The sequence below is a fragment of the Carex rostrata genome, chromosome 2, assembly GCF_964058835.1.
Source record: "Carex rostrata chromosome 2, lpCarRost1.2, whole genome shotgun sequence".
Classification (NCBI taxonomy): Eukaryota; Viridiplantae; Streptophyta; class Magnoliopsida; order Poales; family Cyperaceae; genus Carex; species Carex rostrata.
Window position 1 is genome coordinate 3,194,078 of NC_135919.1, and position 18,390 is coordinate 3,212,467.

Below are 18,390 nucleotides of genomic sequence, written 5' to 3' on the forward strand. Positions count from 1 at the left end.
TTCCTAGCCAATTGTGCTACCTCCCCTTTTTCCAAAAGTTACATACTTGCATGAACCATTTCTCAAACGGTTTCACGGATTGTCACACGGAGAACGCAAGATAGATTCTCTTTCTGTAAACTAACTGTGACGCGCTCTTCTAAAACTTGAGTGCGTATCCTCCGAGATATCTCATATTTTGCGTGATCGATGTGTCCAGTGCCTATTCGGGATAGCTCAGGGGGCCAGTATTATGTAAGCTTTGAGATTCATGCAGAATGTATTTGAACGGTTGTGATTCTCCAAAAAGTCACACAAAATATGAGATATCTCAGAGGATGTGAATTAGACTGCACTGAACCTTGTCAGTTCATTTCTCTGTCAAAAAAGAAAAAGAAAACAAAGAAAAGAACAAAAAGGCTTCATTTGCTCGTCTCTCTTCCCTCGTTCTATACAGAGAATTTCGTAAAAAGGTTAGATATTTCATATTTATATATATATTGCCCAGGTTTTGTTGATCGCTCATTGATCGTATGTTTGATCAACTTAGTTGTTCTTGAGATCAATATCTTGTGCTAGATTTGTAGTTATACGAGTGAGATATATACCATATATTATAATGAGTATAACTAATATAACATTAGTGTCATTTTAGCCTATATAACACTAAGTCTAAAACCTAACAAATCGATTTCGAACGATTAATCCAAACCGTTCAAACCGATTTACATTATGAGTGATGCGTTTATATACAAAATTTTTATATTTTCGAGTTATTTTAGTATCAAATCAAGTGGTAAAAATATTGAAAAAATGAATGTATTAAAATTAATTTAAAAACTCACATATTTGACCGCTTGACTTAATAATAAATAAATTCGAAAAGTTATAAATTTTGCACGTAAACGCACAACTAATAATGAAGTTGATTGGTTTGAACGGTTTGGATTCACCGTTTGAAGTCGATTTGATAAGTTTTAGAGTTGATGTTATATAAGTTGAAATGACACTGATGTTATACTAGCCAAACTCTAGTATAATATATTTTATGAAAATATTTATGTATATATGTATGGATATCCGATATCCGATCCGTATCTGTCTAATATTTGATTCGTATCCGTATCCAAAAACTAAAAACGAATATAGATATAATTTTACCACTATCGATCCGATCCATATCCGATCCGTTTGCACCCTATTTCCTATTCTTGTTTAGTAATAAAAACGAGGAGCTGGATGTAGATGTGCGAACTGAACTCGACTAATTAATCAAGTGAATTAATTAATTAATCAAATAAATTAAGGAGGGTGGACCTCGAGATGTGCCATTGAGTTTTAACTAACGAATTAAATATAATTAAGCAGCTGGCACTGTGTCATGAACTCTAAAAACTAGACTATATATATCAAGTTAAACAAAATAAAATGAATGCACCTCTCATCTGCCATCCAGTTGACTTACTATGTATTAGAATTATTTGAGTAAATTTCGTTGGAGGTCACTAGACTTTGTCATTTGTCACGAATTAATTACTTAAGTTTGATTTGTTCATTTTTAGTCACTCAATTTTGTTATTTGTCACAATCAAGCCACTTTATATTTTTTCGTCCAAAATCTTAACAGAATATTATCATTCCGTTAGTATTTTGAATATAATATGCTCATTCCGTTATTATTTTGGACGGAATGGGTATATTTTGTTAATATTTTGGACGAAATGAAAATATTCCGTTAAGATTTTGGACGGAAAAATATATAATGACTTAATTGAGACAAATGACAAAGTTGAGTGGCTAAAAAGAGACAAATCAAACTTGAGTAACCAATTCGTGACAAATGACAAAGTTTAGTTATCTCTAGCAAAATTTACTCGAATTATTTTCTCCATTATGTGAAAATGCTTGCGTTCTGACACAAAGACGAAGAAGTTTTCATCCTCTCCGGCACAATGCATACTCATGCTTTTCGATCATATATATCTCATCATACCTCATATTTTATAATTTTGTTTCTAAAGTTCAAACTGTTGATCTGAACTGCTCAATATGATATCCATACTAAAATATACATAGGTATGAAATTTTATAATTTTTTGAAATTTTTTGCTATTTTTTTAGATAGATAAAAAATCATTGTTTTTGAACGGTCCAAAAACACTAATTTTGTACCTATCTTAAAAAATAATAAAAAGTTTCTAAAAATTATAAAGTTTTATCCCAAGCATATTTTAATATGAATATTATGTCGAGTCATTCGGATGGATAGTTTGGTCTTTGAAAATGAATATATAAAATATGAGATATGATGAGATATTAGAACCCTATTCTTGATATATTTTGAAAAAGAGTTTTAGAAAATTTGTGGAGCACAGAATTTTAAATGATCATACTCTGGAGCAACGCAACACCCAATATTTAAATTGCATCTAAAAAATTATGAGATTAATTTCTAGTTTATATATTCAATGAATTGAGGAGAGAAAAGGTTGTCCTTCAATAATTTTTTTAACGTCTTCCCATGTGTTAAAAATTAAAAGTGCGGTAGAAAATCCAGCGTAATTCTTTCAATGTTCTCAAGAACAATTTCAGAGGTTCTGTTTGTTTTTCAAATTATATTAACAAAAAAAACACAAATTAATATTAACAAAAAAAACTAAAATGTCTGTTTTACCCTTGTGTCTGCTCCTCTTCCTCTTCACCTCCCTTCGCACCCAATTCTCCATTACCTTTATTAGTCCCATCTAATTATAATACATAATGATCAAAATGGTACTGTACTAGTACTGTCAAAGTTGAATTTTCTTGCATCTACTTGCAGAAAGTTGGCCTCTTCAGCTCAGAAATATTGTGGCGTTTGGTTGAGGTGTGCCAGAATCTGAATGCACATCCACTGATACTTGTGTGAATTAAAATAAAATAAAATAAAATAAAAAAGGGTATGCATTATTTGATATGTCTGAAATTTTTTTTAGAAACCATATATAAAAATAATAATTTATCAAACCAACTTGATTGTTTCGTTTTTTATGAAAACCATAAGAACCGAAATGCATGTCATTTTGGTCCGAATTGTTTTTTTTATTTCGGACTGAATTGTCATTCAGTCCGAGCTGTTTTCACAAATTTCGAAAAAAAATGTTTATGTTTGGGTAAAACTTGTGAAAACACCTCGGACCGAAATAACAATTCGGTATGAAAAAAAAAAAAATACTTCAGACTGAAATGATATCTCAGTTCTTATAGTTTTTTTGTAAAAACCAAAGCAATCAAGTTGGTTTGATAAATTTTTTTTTGTTTTTTAATTATGGTTTCTAAAAAAATTTCAATGTCTAGGCGCTGGTTATATGAATGTGAAGTTACTTGGCTCAAGATCCTTTGTCAGGAATGAGCATTTGATCTGATCCAAAACTTTGTCATCAACAGAGAATGATTACCGATTTTTTTAAAAATACCCACAAAAAAAAAACATTTTATTAAAAATAACCAGACTTCAGCCAAATTTTTAAAAATACCCAAACCGCCGATTTTTTCCGCGCCCCGAAAAAAAAAAAAAATTCGCGCCCCGGATTTTTAAATTTTTTTTTTTTTTTTAGAGTTTGGAGAAAAAAAAAGTTTTTTTGGTACAACTTTGCAACTCTGGTTAACATATCAAAACAACTTCAAAAATAATGAAAATTTACCGACATGCATTCTTGACATCATAGAATAACACTGTGAAGTTTCATTCAAAATCTCAAAACAGATCGTGAGATATCGGCTCTCAAAAATTGCCCGAACTGCTGAACGAGTGCTTCTGAGCCCAACTTTGCACCTCTGATTAACATATCAAAACACCTTCAAAAATCATAAAAATTTACCGACATGCATTCTTGACTTCATACAACAAGACTGTGAAGTTTCATACAAAATCTCAAAACAGATCGTGAGATATCAGCTCTCAAAAATTGCCCGAACTGCTGAACGAGTGCTTCTGAGCCCAACTTTGCACCTCTGGTTCATGATTTTGGAAGCTTCTGAAGCTTCATGATTTACGAGTGCTTCTGAAGCTTCATGATTTTTGAAGGTGTTTTGATATGTTAATCAAATGTGCAAATTTGGGCTCAGAAGCACTCGTTCAGCAGTTCGGGCAATTTTTGAGAGCCGATATCTCACGATCTGTTTTGAGATTTTGTATGAAACTTCACAGTCTTGTTCTATGAAGTCAATAATACATGTCGGTAAATTTTCATGATTTTGGAAGGTGTTTTGATATGTTAATCAGAGGTGCAAATTTGGGCTCAGAAGCGCTCGTTCAGCAGTTCGGGCAATTTTTGAGAGCCGATATCTCACGATCTGTTTTGAGATTTTGTATGAAACTTCACAGTATTGTTCTATGAAGTCAAGAATGCATGTAGGTAAATTTTCATTATTTTTCAAGGTGTTTTGATATGTTAATCAGAGGTGCAAAGTTGGGCTCAGAAGCACTCCTTCAGCAGTTCGGGCAATTTTTGAGAGCCGATATCTCACGATCTGTTTTGAGATTTTGAATGAAACTTCACAGTGTTATTCTATGAAGTCAAGAATGCATGTCGGTAAATTTTCATGATTTTTGAAGGTGTTTTGATGTGTTAACCAGAGTTGCAAAGTTGGACCAAAAAAACTTTTTTTTTCTCCAAACTCTAAAAAAAAAAAAAAAAAAAAATTATTTAAAAATCCGGGGCGCGGATAATATCCGCGTTCGGAAAAAAAAAAAAAAAATTTTCGGGGCGCGAATTTTTTCCGTGGGCCGGAATAAAAATTCCGGAGGGCGGAAAAAATCCGCGGTTTGGGTATTTTTAAAAATTTGGCTGAAGTATGGTTATTTTTAATAAAATGTTTTTTTTGGTGGGTATTTTTAAAAAAATCGGGAATGATTACCTACAAAGCCAGGGACAAACATGTGAAAACTAAAAAAAATATTCACTGTCAACTGTGGGGTTGTTAACATATAAGAGGGGCATTTAGCAAGGATAAGGGTGTAAACGGCCCGATACGGATCATGGATCATATAGTGATCAAATCGTATTTTTATCCGTTATAGTTTTTTATATACGGATACGGATACGATCAGATATTAAACGGATACGGATTGGATATATCGGACAGATACGAATAAGGATATTATTAGTCAAAAATAATAGGAAAATAGTAGTAAAAAAAATTAGTCAAAAAAATTGGTAAGACAAAAGATTACACTAAATATAATATGATTATTTAAAAAAAAATGATGTTAGTCTGAGAGTTGCTCCATAATTGTAGTAAGAACATTTGACTGAATTGTGGCACCCCTCCGTATATATCAAAAGGTGGGTCCGCGGATCAGAAGGTGAATCGAGATAGTTTGAAGAATATATCTGTTCATACAGTTTTTGTTGACCGGCATATATGTTGATATTTATTTCTACAATTATTAAGATTATATGTGTATTTAACTATTTATTGAGTTTTGAATTTTTGAAGTTAAAGTTATTTTATTTTAGTTCAATTAACAAACCGAAAATTACTTCGATTTTTTTTTATTCGGTTGTTATTCGGTTGGTAAGTTTAATTCGGTTGGTTCAGGAATATTTTTGAAAATCAATAAAAAATTTAATTTGACTATTAGAATTTGATTTTAACTGAACCGACTGTTTGAACACCCTAGATGAATTGTTCTATTGTTCTATCTAACAAACCTCCAACATTTGGATAGCAGCTGCAACAGCATCGAGACTTGTACCATCATCCTAAATTCACAGAATTTGCTGTTATTAGCAACAATTACTGAAAACCCCATTGAATCGACTAGTGACGGGAGAAAGAGAAGGGAAACCTTTTGGAGAATTGAAGCAGCGGCAAGGCAGGCGCGCTTCATGACAAGGCGAAAGGCCTTCTCGTTAGAAGGGGAATGATATCCAGCTCCCACATGAACAGCAACGAAGTACCTCTTTTTTTTTTGATGAAAAATATGGGTCTGGCCCGTATTGCAACGAAGTACCTCTTATTCATACTAGAGTTGCTTTCTTCTTTAACCTCTCCTGTCATCTTCTCTCCGACCTTTGCTTTCTCAATTTGACAATTCTGGTTTGATGAGCCTTTTGGAAGGCAAGAAAGAAGGTCTGAAGTGAAGTACTGGAGAGGTGGAATTTACTTTTTGTCAGCTGGAGAAGAAAGGGTTTTAGGTTTTACTTTTTGGGCTGCGGCTGGGCCTGGGCCTAGTTTTATCTATCGTTAATTTTGGGCCATGGGTTTTGCTTTAAAGAAGAATCAAATTACAGATACTTCAGTTACAATATTTCAATTTCTGAAATGAAGTATGGGAGAAGTGGAATTTGTTTTTTGTCAGCTGGAGAAGAAGAAAAAAGTTGTAAAGACGAGTTTTAAGTTTTACTTTTTGGGCCACGACTGGGCCTAGTTTTATCTATCTTTAATTTATATGAAAATTTACCTTAGAACTAAAATTTATATTTTTTCTATCTTTCTTTGTCAGAAGCCAGGATTATAAAATGGATTTGATTTTTGGAGGTGGCATAAGTATTAGGGGTGAAAACGGAGCGGATACGGAGCGGATAATGCTGATATCATATCCGCATCCGTCAGAAAATGAGTGGATATGAATACAGATACGGATAGTAAACGGATATCAAAATTCAAAACTAAATCCGCCTTAAACGGATACGGATACGAAACGAATAGTCCACGGATACGGATTTGAATACCGATATAAAATGAATAATGGTCGGATAATCAAGTCATATGAACTTTAAGAAAAGAAATCAGGAAAAAAAAAACTTATTTATGCAAATATAATACCTTCCGTTTATGTTGTATATACCAAATTATTTTTAAAACAAAATTATACAAATATTGATTTGTTCTTTGTAATTGAAACATATTAAAAAATATAAATAAATGGAGATGTCTATGAGTATTTAAATGGAGAAGAGTAAAACAAATAATTGTAGATTGAGGACGTATGAAATTGACTTGCATATGTAGCATTGAAACTTTCAAAGCACACTATCAGCTTTTCAAAAAGTAAAAAGCCCACGGACCAAGACAAAATTGGAATCAGGTCTCAGAGAAATTCCGGATCGAAGCTTTAACGTTTGTCCCACTACTAAAAGGAAAATAATTTTGAAAGCTCTATATACTAAGCGAAAAACTATAATTGTAGCTGTGGTGCGGATTCGAGCACCAGAAAAGTCGAAAATTTGAATCCGGATAGCGCGGATATCCGCTCCGTTTTTCCTGAAATATAGATACCTACGGTAGCGTTTTTAACCTACGGTTAGAGTTTCACTGAGATTTTTATTTTTACCCAAAAAATAAATAATTTTATTTTTACCCAAAAAATAAATAATTTTATTTTTACCCAAAAAATAAATAATTTTATTTTTACCCAAAAAATAAATAATTTTATTATAAATAATCACGTTTTTCGAAAAATTTTATTTCTACCCAAACCGCATATATTCTGTGCGGCCCGAATTAAAAATTCGGACCGTATAGAATATATGCGGTCCGAAATTTTTTTTTTTTTGGATTTAAAAATTCGGACCGCCTAGAATATTTGCGGTCCGAATTTTTTTTTTTTTTTTTTTTTTGCTTTTTTCAAATGGCCTAGGCAATTTTTGAGTAATAATATCTCACGATCTGTTTAGAGATTTTGGATGAAACTTCACGGTCTTGTTCACCGATATCAAGACTACATGTCGATCAATTTTCATGAATTTTGAAGATGGTTTCCTATGTTAACCAGGGATGCAAAGTTGGACTCAGAATCACTCCTTTAGCAGTTCGGGCAATTTTTGAGTGATGATATCTCACGATCTGTTTAGAGATTTTAAATAAAACTTCACAGACTTGTTCTACGATGTCAAGACTATATGTCGGTCAATTTTCATGAATTTTGAAAATGGTTTCCTATGTTAACCAGGGATGCAAAGTTGGACTCAGAAGCTCTCATTTAGCAGTTTGGGTAATTTTTGAGTGATGATATCTCACAATCTGTTCAGAGATCTTAAATAAAACTTTACAGACTTATTCTAAGATGTCAAGACTATATGTAGTCTTGACATCGGTGAACAAGATTGTGAAGTTTTATCCAAAATTTCTAAACAGATCGTGAGATATTATCACTCAAAAATTGCCTAGGCCATTTGAAAAAAAAAAAAAAAATTTCGGACCGCAAATATTCTAGGCGGTCCGAATTTTTAAATCCAAATAATTTTTTTTTTCGGACCGCATATATTCTATACGGTCCGAATTTTTAATTCGGGCCGCACAGAATATATGCGGTTTGGGCAGAAATAATTTTTTTCGAAAAACGTGGTTATTTATAATAAAATTATTTATTTTTTGGGTAAAAATAAAAATCTCGGAGAGTTTCACCTCCAAAACTAGATGCTAGAATAATAGTTTTTTGAGTGATGCTTCTATGGACATAAGGATCTATTTGTAAAATGAACATATTTTTATTTTCAAAGTTCAAACAGTCGATCCGAACCGTTCATCTTGTTCTCCATATTAATATGTTTTTGGAGACCAAATTTTACATTTTTCTGAATTTTTTTACTATTTATTAAGATGGGTACAAAAAATATCAAATTCAGACCATTGAATTTTGTACCCATCTTAATAAATAGTAAAAAAATTCAGAAAAATGTAAAATTTGGTCTCCAAGCACATATTAATATGGAGAACAAGATGAACGGTTCGGATCGACTGTTTGAACTTTGAAAATAAAATTATGTTCATTTTACAAATAGGTCCTTATGTCCATAGAAACCTTTGCCTAGTTTTTTAGTATATATATTAAAAGTAGAATAATAGATTAACAGTCACAGTTTGAGAAAAGGAGACTAATCCTCCCCATTCTTAAACTTTTATAATTTTATATGTATAAATACTTATCAGACTCTTTATAAAATAAAATAAAATAATATTAGATTTTTCAGCTCCTTAATCTCAATTTTCTAATTCCGCTCTTATGCAATTAATATTGTTATTATAATTAGATAATGTTTTTCTTTATTACAGAAAAGTGAAATTGTTGTTCAATACAATATTTATTGAAAGATAATTTTTTTTTTTTTTGAAATCACTTGATCAACAAGATGTAGACGAGGTGCGCGTAATATCTTTAGTTACCCTGTTGATGCTTTCGCAAGGGAAATAGGAAACCCATCCTCTGCTTTTCTTAGTAGAAAAGCAGCCGGCTGTTCTCCATTTTCTCTCTATATCTCTCTTCAAAGAAGAGAAGAGAGAGAAAGTGAATCACGTGGGCTCCAAAGTAAGAGGAGAGAGAGAGAGAAGAGCACGGAAATAGCATGGAAAGAAAAGCACCGGATCTCATTCCAGGGAAATAAGTCTCAGTTAATTTGTAAGGGAAATGGAGATAAAAGACCAACACATAGTTATCATATTCAAATTATAATCCAAAACATAATATTTATGGTGTACTTTCCATGCGTACAACCAAAGCATTCATAAGACATACATATATGCGCCATGCATATTACAAATTAATAAAAGATGTTAATTAATTTTGTTCCAAAAAAGAAAAAAAAAGTGAAAGGAAAAAGTGGTCAATAATACTTGAATGTCATCTGATTAACGATTTTAATGGTAACGTGTTGTAGCTCAGGAGGCAGGTGGAGCTCTATTTTGTCACATACTAGGAGGTATGTAAGCCTTGGCATGACTCGCTGTGCCACCGTGAAATCCATGTTCCAGTTATTATCTAGTTCCAAGTATTGCAGGACAGGGAATCCATCTGGACAGATCATTATTGAAACGTGCTTGTCCACCACATTTCTTAGGCGAAGTTTCTTTAGGCTCTTTAATTTTCCAAGTTCCGGCATTGGGTTTTGACCAAGTTTGGACTTAATAAGTGTCAATTTAACGAGATGTGGTGGAAACAAGTTAGCCTCTAAGGAAACATTCTTAGACCATAATCCTTTCAAGGACAAAAATTGTAACTTCTCGTAATTTGGAAGTGATTTTGGGTAAACAATTTCCACAGGTAAAGGAATCTCCTCAGAACCCGTAAATCTGATATCTAGAGTGACCAGAAAATACAGCGTTTGAAGTAAAGTGATCATGGGAACCCAATTTTCTTCATGACTAGTAAAAAGATGTAAGTTACGCAGGTTGTTTAAAATGGGCAACTTCCTAAACCCTGAATCTATAGGACATATGGATCGGAGGGTCTGGAGGTTTATTAAGTTACTTGCTGATGTTGGTGCAGGTATGCCATCACACAGTACATGCCTCAATGTTCTAATATTCCACAAGGAATTAGGTACTGTAACTTTAGTTCCTCGAATATCGAGGGTTTCAAGGGTCTTCATCTGGCGAAAGGAACATAAGGATTTTAGTGCAATTCCGGAATTTCTAAACCCCAAGTATTTAAGGTGAATCAACTTCTCAATTCCCCTAACCAAGTCGGGAGTGCAATTTCTAACGCCCACAAGTTCTAGAACTTTAAGTAGCCTAAAATTATAACACTTGGGTATGCGCAGGCCAAACCATAGTAAAGAACGGGTATTTGGACCTACATATTCCAGCAATTCTGGTTTGCAGGATTGCAGCGAAGCGCGTCGAGTTCCACCATAGCGCTGGTTGACATCTGATGCTTGTGAGAAAACCGTAACAAAGTTTTCCTGCTTGGCTTCATGCATTGCTAAGTCACGAAGAAGATCATGCACTTGGAAACACTTGATCGAACCATTCGTGGATCGACTTAATACTTGAATCATACTCCTGAATTAATTTTTGTTTATAAACAAGTCAGGAAATATTGTAAATATTGCAGGCAATATAATATATATAAGTTTATGGAAACGGGGGCCTTCTGGATGGGCGTCAGATAGAAATCAGTCTGATGCTCGGTTGGATCTGTTCAATCCGTGTCAAGATCCGCATGATCCATTTTAAGATTAGTGCGGATCAAGTGTGTACAGACTTTGACGCGGATCGAACAACTCCGACCGGGCAGTGGACATTAAAACATAAGTTAATAAATGGAAAGATATAATAAATTTATGCTGATTATTAATTGTAATGAGATTAAAATATAGACTTCGTAAATTTTGTACGTTATTCTATATTAAATAAGATTTTTTGTAATGTTCTAAATTTTAAGAGAAACATTTGAATGTACATATATATATGTTGGTTGAAATTTTGAAATAATATTATAAAATTCAAACTATTTTTTGAAATCCTAATCCCTCATGCAAAATTATAATTTTGCACCCTCCAATCTCGTAAGCAACAATTTTGGTTTTATTCTTAGAGCTGTGTTTTAATGTCAAATTAATGGTATCAACTATTTATTTTGCTATGGAAGTCAAGATATATCTAATTTAGAAGAAGCTTTTGATCCCTCCATTTTTTTAAAAATGAGAACACTTGGTAGAAGGTTTTCGAGGAAGAAGCTATTTAGTAGAGAAGAAATCATAAACTTAATGTGTATGATACTTGTGAAGGAACTTGTATTTTTGGAAAAAAGATTGATCTCGTTGCAAAGTGTATTAATTAATAAGGTCTTGTAGCTTATTGTTGTTCATCTTAAATTTCATTTCACTCGAATTTTTGTTTTAGTTTTAGGATACTTTCTGATGGAAGATCTCTACTTTGACAACTCTATTATAAAAAAGTTTTGAGTATATATCAAGTATTAATTCATGAAATGTGTTCTAGTTAACTTGAGGAAAAAAAAAAGGAAACAAAAATATAACCTTTGAAAGAGTTCCTCAAGGCAGTCCTCAGCTATTTCCTCCATTGTTGCCCTCCCCTCGAGTGGTATGAATCCCTCAGCGACCCACATTCTGATCAGGCGGTTTGCAGAGATCTCATAGTCTTCCGGAAAAGAAGCAAGATATAAAAAGCATGCTTTGAGATGATATGGCATATCTTCATAGCTCATGGCTAAAACTTGCATGCAATCCTTGCCTTTTGTGTACCAATCCATTGTTTGCAACACCCTATTCCAAACAGGGTACGTGCATTCTTTATTTAAAAGGATACCACCAACTACTATCAAAGCCAGAGGTAACCCCTTACATTTCTTTGATAATTCACATGCTAACACATGGAGATCGCTAGGACATTCTTCTTTAGATTCTTGATAAGAGAGAGCCTTTTTGAGGAGGAGATCTAGGCTCTCCTTATCATCTAAGAAGTTGAGTTTGTATGGTGTCATTTTTGGGTCCGCTGACAAAGCAACATCGATAATTCTGCTTGTCATAAGAACTCGACTTCCGTTCTGGACTTCAGGCATGGAGAATTGAAGCAGCGGCAAGGCAGGCACGCTTCATAACAAGGCGAAAGGCCTTCTCGTTAGAAGAATGATATCCAGCTCCCACATGAACAGCAACAAAGTACCTCTTATTCATACTAGAGTTGCTTTCTTCTTTAACCTCTCCTGTCATCTTCTCCGGTAAGAGGGTCTGAAGTGAAGTACTGGAGAGGTTGAATTTGCTTTTTGTCAGCTGGAGAAGAAGAAAGAGTTGTGAAGACGAGTTTTAGGTTTTACTTTTTGGGCCATGGCTGGGCCTAGTTTTATCTATCTTTAATTTTTATAATCTTTTGGGCCATGACTGGGCCTAGTTTTATCTATCTTTAATTTTTATATTCGTTTTCGGCCAGGACTGGGCCTAGTTTTATCTATCTTTAATTTTTATATTCCTTTTGGGCCATGACTGGGCCTAGTTTTATCTATCTTTAATTTTTATATTATTTTTGGGCCATGACTGGGCCTAGTTTTATCTGTCTTTAATTTTTCTTATCAGGCATTTAAAGACCCGATTCTCATTATTTGCTTCTGATGAAAGTGTCATTTGGTCCCACCTTCATGAAATAAGTTTTTAGTTTTGGAATTAACAAAGTTACATGAACCATTTCTCAAATGGTTTCACGGATTGTCACACGGAGAACGCAACAGAGATTCTCTTTCTGTAAACTAACTGTCACGCGCTTTTCTAAAACTTACTGCACTGAACCTTGTCAGTTTATTTCTCTGTCAAAAAAGTAAAGGAAAACAAAGAAAAGAAAAGAACAAAAAAGCTTCATTTGCTCGTCTCTCTTCCCTCGTTCTATACAGAGAATTTCGTAGAAAGGTTAGATATTTCATATTTATATATTGCCCAGGTTTTGTTGATCGCTCATTGATCGTATGTGTTTGATCAACTTAGTTGTTCTTGAGATCAATATCTTGTGCTAGATTTGTAGTTATACGAGTGAGAAATTAATGACTATAATTTCGATTCTTGTTTGCCTTCATATTTTCAGTTTGTATGTGTGTTCAACTAGGGGAGTTCATATTAGTTAGCAATGCACGCGGATCCAAGATTTTCATCGGAGAAATAAATATCGAATTGGATTTAAATAGCTAATAGAATTTAAACTCATTATCTAATTGAGAACTTGATAAAAAAAACTGCTTTGACTTGTAATTTCTTTTCAATGCTCTGTCCTCCATATGGTGCTGAGTCCTCCCCTGACTATGTAATGAACTTGATTTTCTTAAAAAATAGCTATTTTGTATAGACTCTTGCTTTCAAGGCTTCAATTTTGCAACCCCAGCAATAAATTGACACTGAATTTTTATATTTATTCAATTGAACAAGGAGACCCAGTTAGTCATGAGTGTGAAACCCGACTTTTGTGTAGTTTCTTCCTTAAAAAAAATAAAAAACAGTAAACATGGTGCTTATCGACGCAGTTCTGTGTAAGTGGAGAAATTTTTTATTGTGTAAAATTGAATTTCTATAATTTGAAAAAAAAAGAAATTAATGACTAATAAATTCATACATATACAGGGCAAAAATTATTGCCACATTACCATAATTTTATCTTAACATATAAGTTCAATAAGAACATCACAGTAGAAAAAAAAATAACATTACCATCCAAATATTGGAATTCACAGAGCAATATATATAACATGAAACATAAATTATCTCCAAAATATGTTACAATTGGAATTTGTGGTTTCGGTTTCATCTTCAGTGTTCTCCCTGCAAAAAGAAAAAAAAAATGATATATAAATAAAAGCTGCTTTATAAAAGTTTGACAACCATGAAATTTGATAAATACTTACCAAAATTGAATTTTTTTTTTTTTGAAAACTTGGTAGTGACTACCAAGGCACCAAAATTGAAAATTAAAATTGTAAATACATTCTTGCTAATTTGAATAGACTATGTATGTCACCACTGCGTAGCGCAGTTGATAAAGACACCCCACTCTCCTCTGAGAGATGTGGGTTCGATCCCAGCCAAAGGCTGGAAGATGTGTGAGTGTGTGGGGCCTACGGGCATATCTCAAAAAAAATAAAATAGACTATGTATAAAATTAATGTAATTTAAAAATGCTTGACTATTGTTGAGGCGCAAATCCTTAACTTTCCAAATTGCTAGCATCGTTAGTTTTTTTTAGCTAATGAAACAAAAAGAAATCTTATAAAGATAACCAGTAAAAGAGTGCTTACCATTTTTCTTTCTTAATGACATTCAAAGCCAACGATTTTGCATGATTTTCATGTTTTTTAAGGATTTTGCGCAAACGAGAATAAAGCTTTTGGTCGAAACTGCCAATGAGTACTGATACATCTTTGAGCATTGGTAGATTCACCATGCCGTGAATGTTGCGGGTTTGGTTATGAAACAGGACCCACTTGAACACTTCTAGGCTAGGTGCTGCACCTTCCTCAAAGCTTATGGTTCGTATGGCATCGCAACACACGACCAACACTCGAAGGGTGTTGAATTCGTCTTTGCGTAGAACTAGTGCATGTTCACGGAATGAATCTGAGTAGAGTTTAAGGCAGAGAAGACTCCGGATTCCCCCGAGTAATTTAAGATCATCACTCCCGAGCTGGGTATGAGAAAGAGTGATTTTGGTTAGGCATATATGGTTGGCAACCCATTGAGGCAGCCTACCTAAATGGCCCCTTAGGTTGAGGCTCTCGAGCTTCTGAGGTGGAAAGCACAGGTACTCGAGAAAATCGAGTGAACCCCCCTCGCGCTCGTCGCAAACTGAAAGCGAGTGGAGTGAGGCACTTAACATCATAATTGAGATGCACAGAGGCTTGGAGTTTAGTTTTTCCTCACGAATAACGAGACCCAACTTTTTTAGTTGGGTCAGTTCACGAATGGCATGCAATATTTCGGAGGCTTGCGTGGCATTTACATGTGTCAATGTCTGGAGCGCTCGCATTTCCTTTATCTCAATAGGCACCTCGACTGCCCTTGAACATGGAATAAAGTTAGCACCAGTTGTCTTTTCTGGCTTACAAACATAACCGGCAAGCAGATGTTTTAGACGGTCGAGGCCGATAATGCCACGAGGCACCTTCTTAATTTTTGTTTGCCTTATATCCAGTGTTTCTAAGAGCTTGAGTTTCCCTATTTTCTTAGGAAGGTGATTAACATCTGTATTCCTAAGACTAAGGAATCTCAGCTGAACAAACTTGCATAGCTTATCCAATTCTCTGTTGCCAAGGCCTTTGCAACCTTCTAAATCAAGAAAGGTTAACAATTCAGGTTTCCTAGAAAAGAGATGCTCTTTAACAAAGTCAAGTTCAGCAGAGGGATTGATATTGTAAAGTTCAAAAACAGCAGGATCGGGATTTGGGACTTGTTGTTCACTGCCTGGGTTCTGATTTTCAGAGTTTAGTACTTGTCCGTTATCTGCTGTGTTCACACTTTCCAGATTTGGCACTTTTCCGTTATCAATTGGGCTTGTACCGTCGTTGTCACGTTTCATATGTGATTGGTTATCACCTGGATTTGCGCCGGTAATCGGTACTGGAGCAATGAACTCCTTGAACACACCATTAATTAGACACCTTCGTATATTGCCACTGGGATGTACACTTTCAGGTTCGATAATGCACCTACTTATAAACTCGTTAAAATAGCTTCCCGCCACTTCTTCTACACTCAAACCTCTTCCCGGGTTTATATAACCTTTAGCTATCCACCGCCTCATTAATTTTTTTCTATTAATTGCGTAATGCTCTGGAAGGTTGCTGAGATCCTGAGAACACTGCTTCAGCGAAGGGGGAAGATATTCGCTCCAGCAGTATTTGAGCAGTTCTTTGGTTCTGTCCTCTTGATCAGTGAACCTCTTGTATATTGACAATAAATCACGCTTCATTATAAGAAGCCAGCGGAGTTCCATGTCCACGCCAGCGAGGGAACCACATAAGCACTTCAGCGCCAGTGGCACCGGGCAAGTATCTAATATTGCCTTTCTCACCTTGCCCCAGAGTTAACTGTGAGCCCTTTCTAGTCTATCATTAGATAACAGCTCAATGATCAATTTGTCGAGTTGTTCCTCAGGTAATGGCTGCATATCATATCTTTGTCTTGCCCGGTCATGGATGTCGCGGCAACACTCTTCTGCCACGTTCTCTTTGCGAGTAGTCATGACTACTACTCTACCTAGACCCGTACCAGGCAAAGCATCTTTTAATGTTTGCCAATGTTCCACGGACCATAACGAATCCAAGACAATGAGATACCTGCACAAGTGACAGATATCGATCGCCGATTATCAAATTAATCAAACTAATCAATGTATTGTGGGTTTTAAAAAACATATATTAAGGTGAGACACAAGTCATATTATAAATTACATCTTAAGTGTTAACAGAATACCAACGTTGTCCTCAAAGATTCCATAATGTAATTATCTACAATTAAATTATGTATTTTTGGCAAAATGAAAGTGTTGGTGCCTTGGTGGCGGCTGGTCCCGTGCATTTCAAGAAAGATTCTTCATTAGTTGTTGTTTGTTTGTTTTTTTTTAGTACGTTTTGCTGCTGAAACGTTATTCATGAGTCTAAACTCTATAAAAGCTTTAGACAGAAACCGGTTATGAATAAAGATTCTAAAAACTAAGTACCGAGCATTTGCCAACTCTTCACGCAACTTGTCTGATAGCCACTTCACATCATACTCTTTGATACCTTGGAGGGGACTCTTCGTGACTTGCCTCAGAATTTGCTCTAGAACCCGCTTCATGTCAGGATTATCTGAAACCGTTACTCAAGCAGCGGTTCTGATGACTCTACCAAAATTGTGGTTCCTCCTGCGGTACACCATTCGTGCAAGAGCAGTTTTACCAGACCCGGCGGGTCCAACAATGACTAGCATCTTAAACCCATCATCAGATGCTACTTTCCTACAAATCTCGTGCGTGTCACCAGTGTGGATGCCCACCAGTGCGCCCTCTGCCACCAAATGGTTGTACTGGACCAGATCAGTGTCTCTTTTGCCGGTGACCCAAGTCGATTCAGGGTTTTCGATCTCCATAGGTTGGATTGTGGTGTTGTACCTTGAGCGTAGCTCGCTAACTTCCTTTGCTCTGCTCTTGACCGCCTGTCATCAGAATAAATCTTTAGCAAGCATCTATGATTTAAGTCTTCACAAAAATTAAACAGAAATGATTAATTAATAACTAGTTCCTGAAAGAACCTATGCAAGTAATTAAACCTAGGATGGTATTACATACCCATAAACTAGAGTTAATTAATTAAGTACCACACTGAGATTTTGAGTGACTCAAGCTCTCACCTTCCATTTTTATGCAAGTTCAAGCTTTCTCACACACACACACATGCATACATACACAGACCTGTATACCCTTGGAAATACGGTATCGGGGAATTACTGTTGGCAAAGAGCGGATGTAGTGCCACACAGCTGCAGCAAGCCCACGGCCATGTCGTGTACCGACCTTTTCCATGAACTCATCGGTGCATAGCTCAGCATCACAGGCAACCTCAAGCACCTGGAGCATCCAGGCCTTTGACTGCTGGTTGAGGTGGCCCGAGCGGATCACGTCCTGCAGCACTGCATCCATGCTCAGCAGCTCTTCCCAGATGAACTGGATGTCCTGACGAACGGTCCCCATGAGCAGAGCCTCACTCCATAGAAAAGATCCCAGCTTCCCCAAGCTGCTCTTCAGGGCACCCTCGGCGTATCCTGCCACCGCCGCCTCCATTTTTTGCACTGTCTCTCTTAGTTTGTGTTGGTTGGAACGTGAGATCTGCATTTTCAAACTGAGTGGTGGGTTTAGTTTAATCCGTGGAGGTCAACTATATGTGCAGATCTAGCCTTTGTTTTATGATTTTGTTATCTTTATAAGATCTGAGGAGAAATATCTTTCATTCAATCTTAATTTAATTGGTACTATTAATTCTAATTTCTACTAGCAATTAATGTTATGTTTGGGGTTTAGGGTTTATTATAGAGCTAGCTTACAATTAGAGCTGGCATTTGCCTATCTTCTTTTCTAACATATTGTTGTTTTATTTAATTAGCACGTTATCTTAAGATAAAAGTCAGTGAGGGGCAAACATGTATGAAGCTCGATGCATTAACAATAAACTAC

General features: G+C 35.1%; 1 protein-coding gene, 1 long non-coding RNA gene and 1 pseudogene across 3 annotated transcripts; all 3 read right to left on the minus strand.

Moving 5' to 3' along the window:
- Positions 1 to 5,656: 5,656 nt before the first annotated feature.
- Positions 5,657 to 6,050, minus strand: LOC144567449 (uncharacterized). Its single transcript, XR_013515413.1, has 3 exons — positions 5,978 to 6,050; positions 5,813 to 5,924; positions 5,657 to 5,726 (listed from the first exon to the last, which is right to left on the minus strand). It is a non-coding gene; the product is annotated as an uncharacterized LOC144567449 (long non-coding RNA).
- A 3,509-nt stretch (positions 6,051 to 9,559) lies between these two features.
- On the minus strand, positions 9,560 to 12,197 carry LOC144569222 (putative disease resistance RPP13-like protein 3). The gene is made up of 2 exons (XM_078319467.1): positions 11,727 to 12,197; positions 9,560 to 10,746 (listed from the first exon to the last, which is right to left on the minus strand). The coding sequence occupies exons 1-2, from the start codon at positions 12,188 to 12,190 to the stop codon at positions 9,570 to 9,572; spliced, it is 1,641 nt and encodes a 546-aa protein (XP_078175593.1). The 5' UTR covers positions 12,191 to 12,197; the 3' UTR covers positions 9,560 to 9,569.
- Positions 12,198 to 12,260: 63 nt separating this feature from the next.
- On the minus strand, positions 12,261 to 18,115 carry LOC144566968 (disease resistance protein Pik-2-like; annotated as a pseudogene). Its single transcript, XR_013515326.1, has 5 exons — positions 17,632 to 18,115; positions 16,900 to 17,375; positions 14,480 to 16,516; positions 12,792 to 12,837; positions 12,261 to 12,479 (listed from the first exon to the last, which is right to left on the minus strand). The product of XR_013515326.1 is annotated as a disease resistance protein Pik-2-like (transcript).
- Between the last annotated feature and the right edge of the window lie 275 nt (positions 18,116 to 18,390).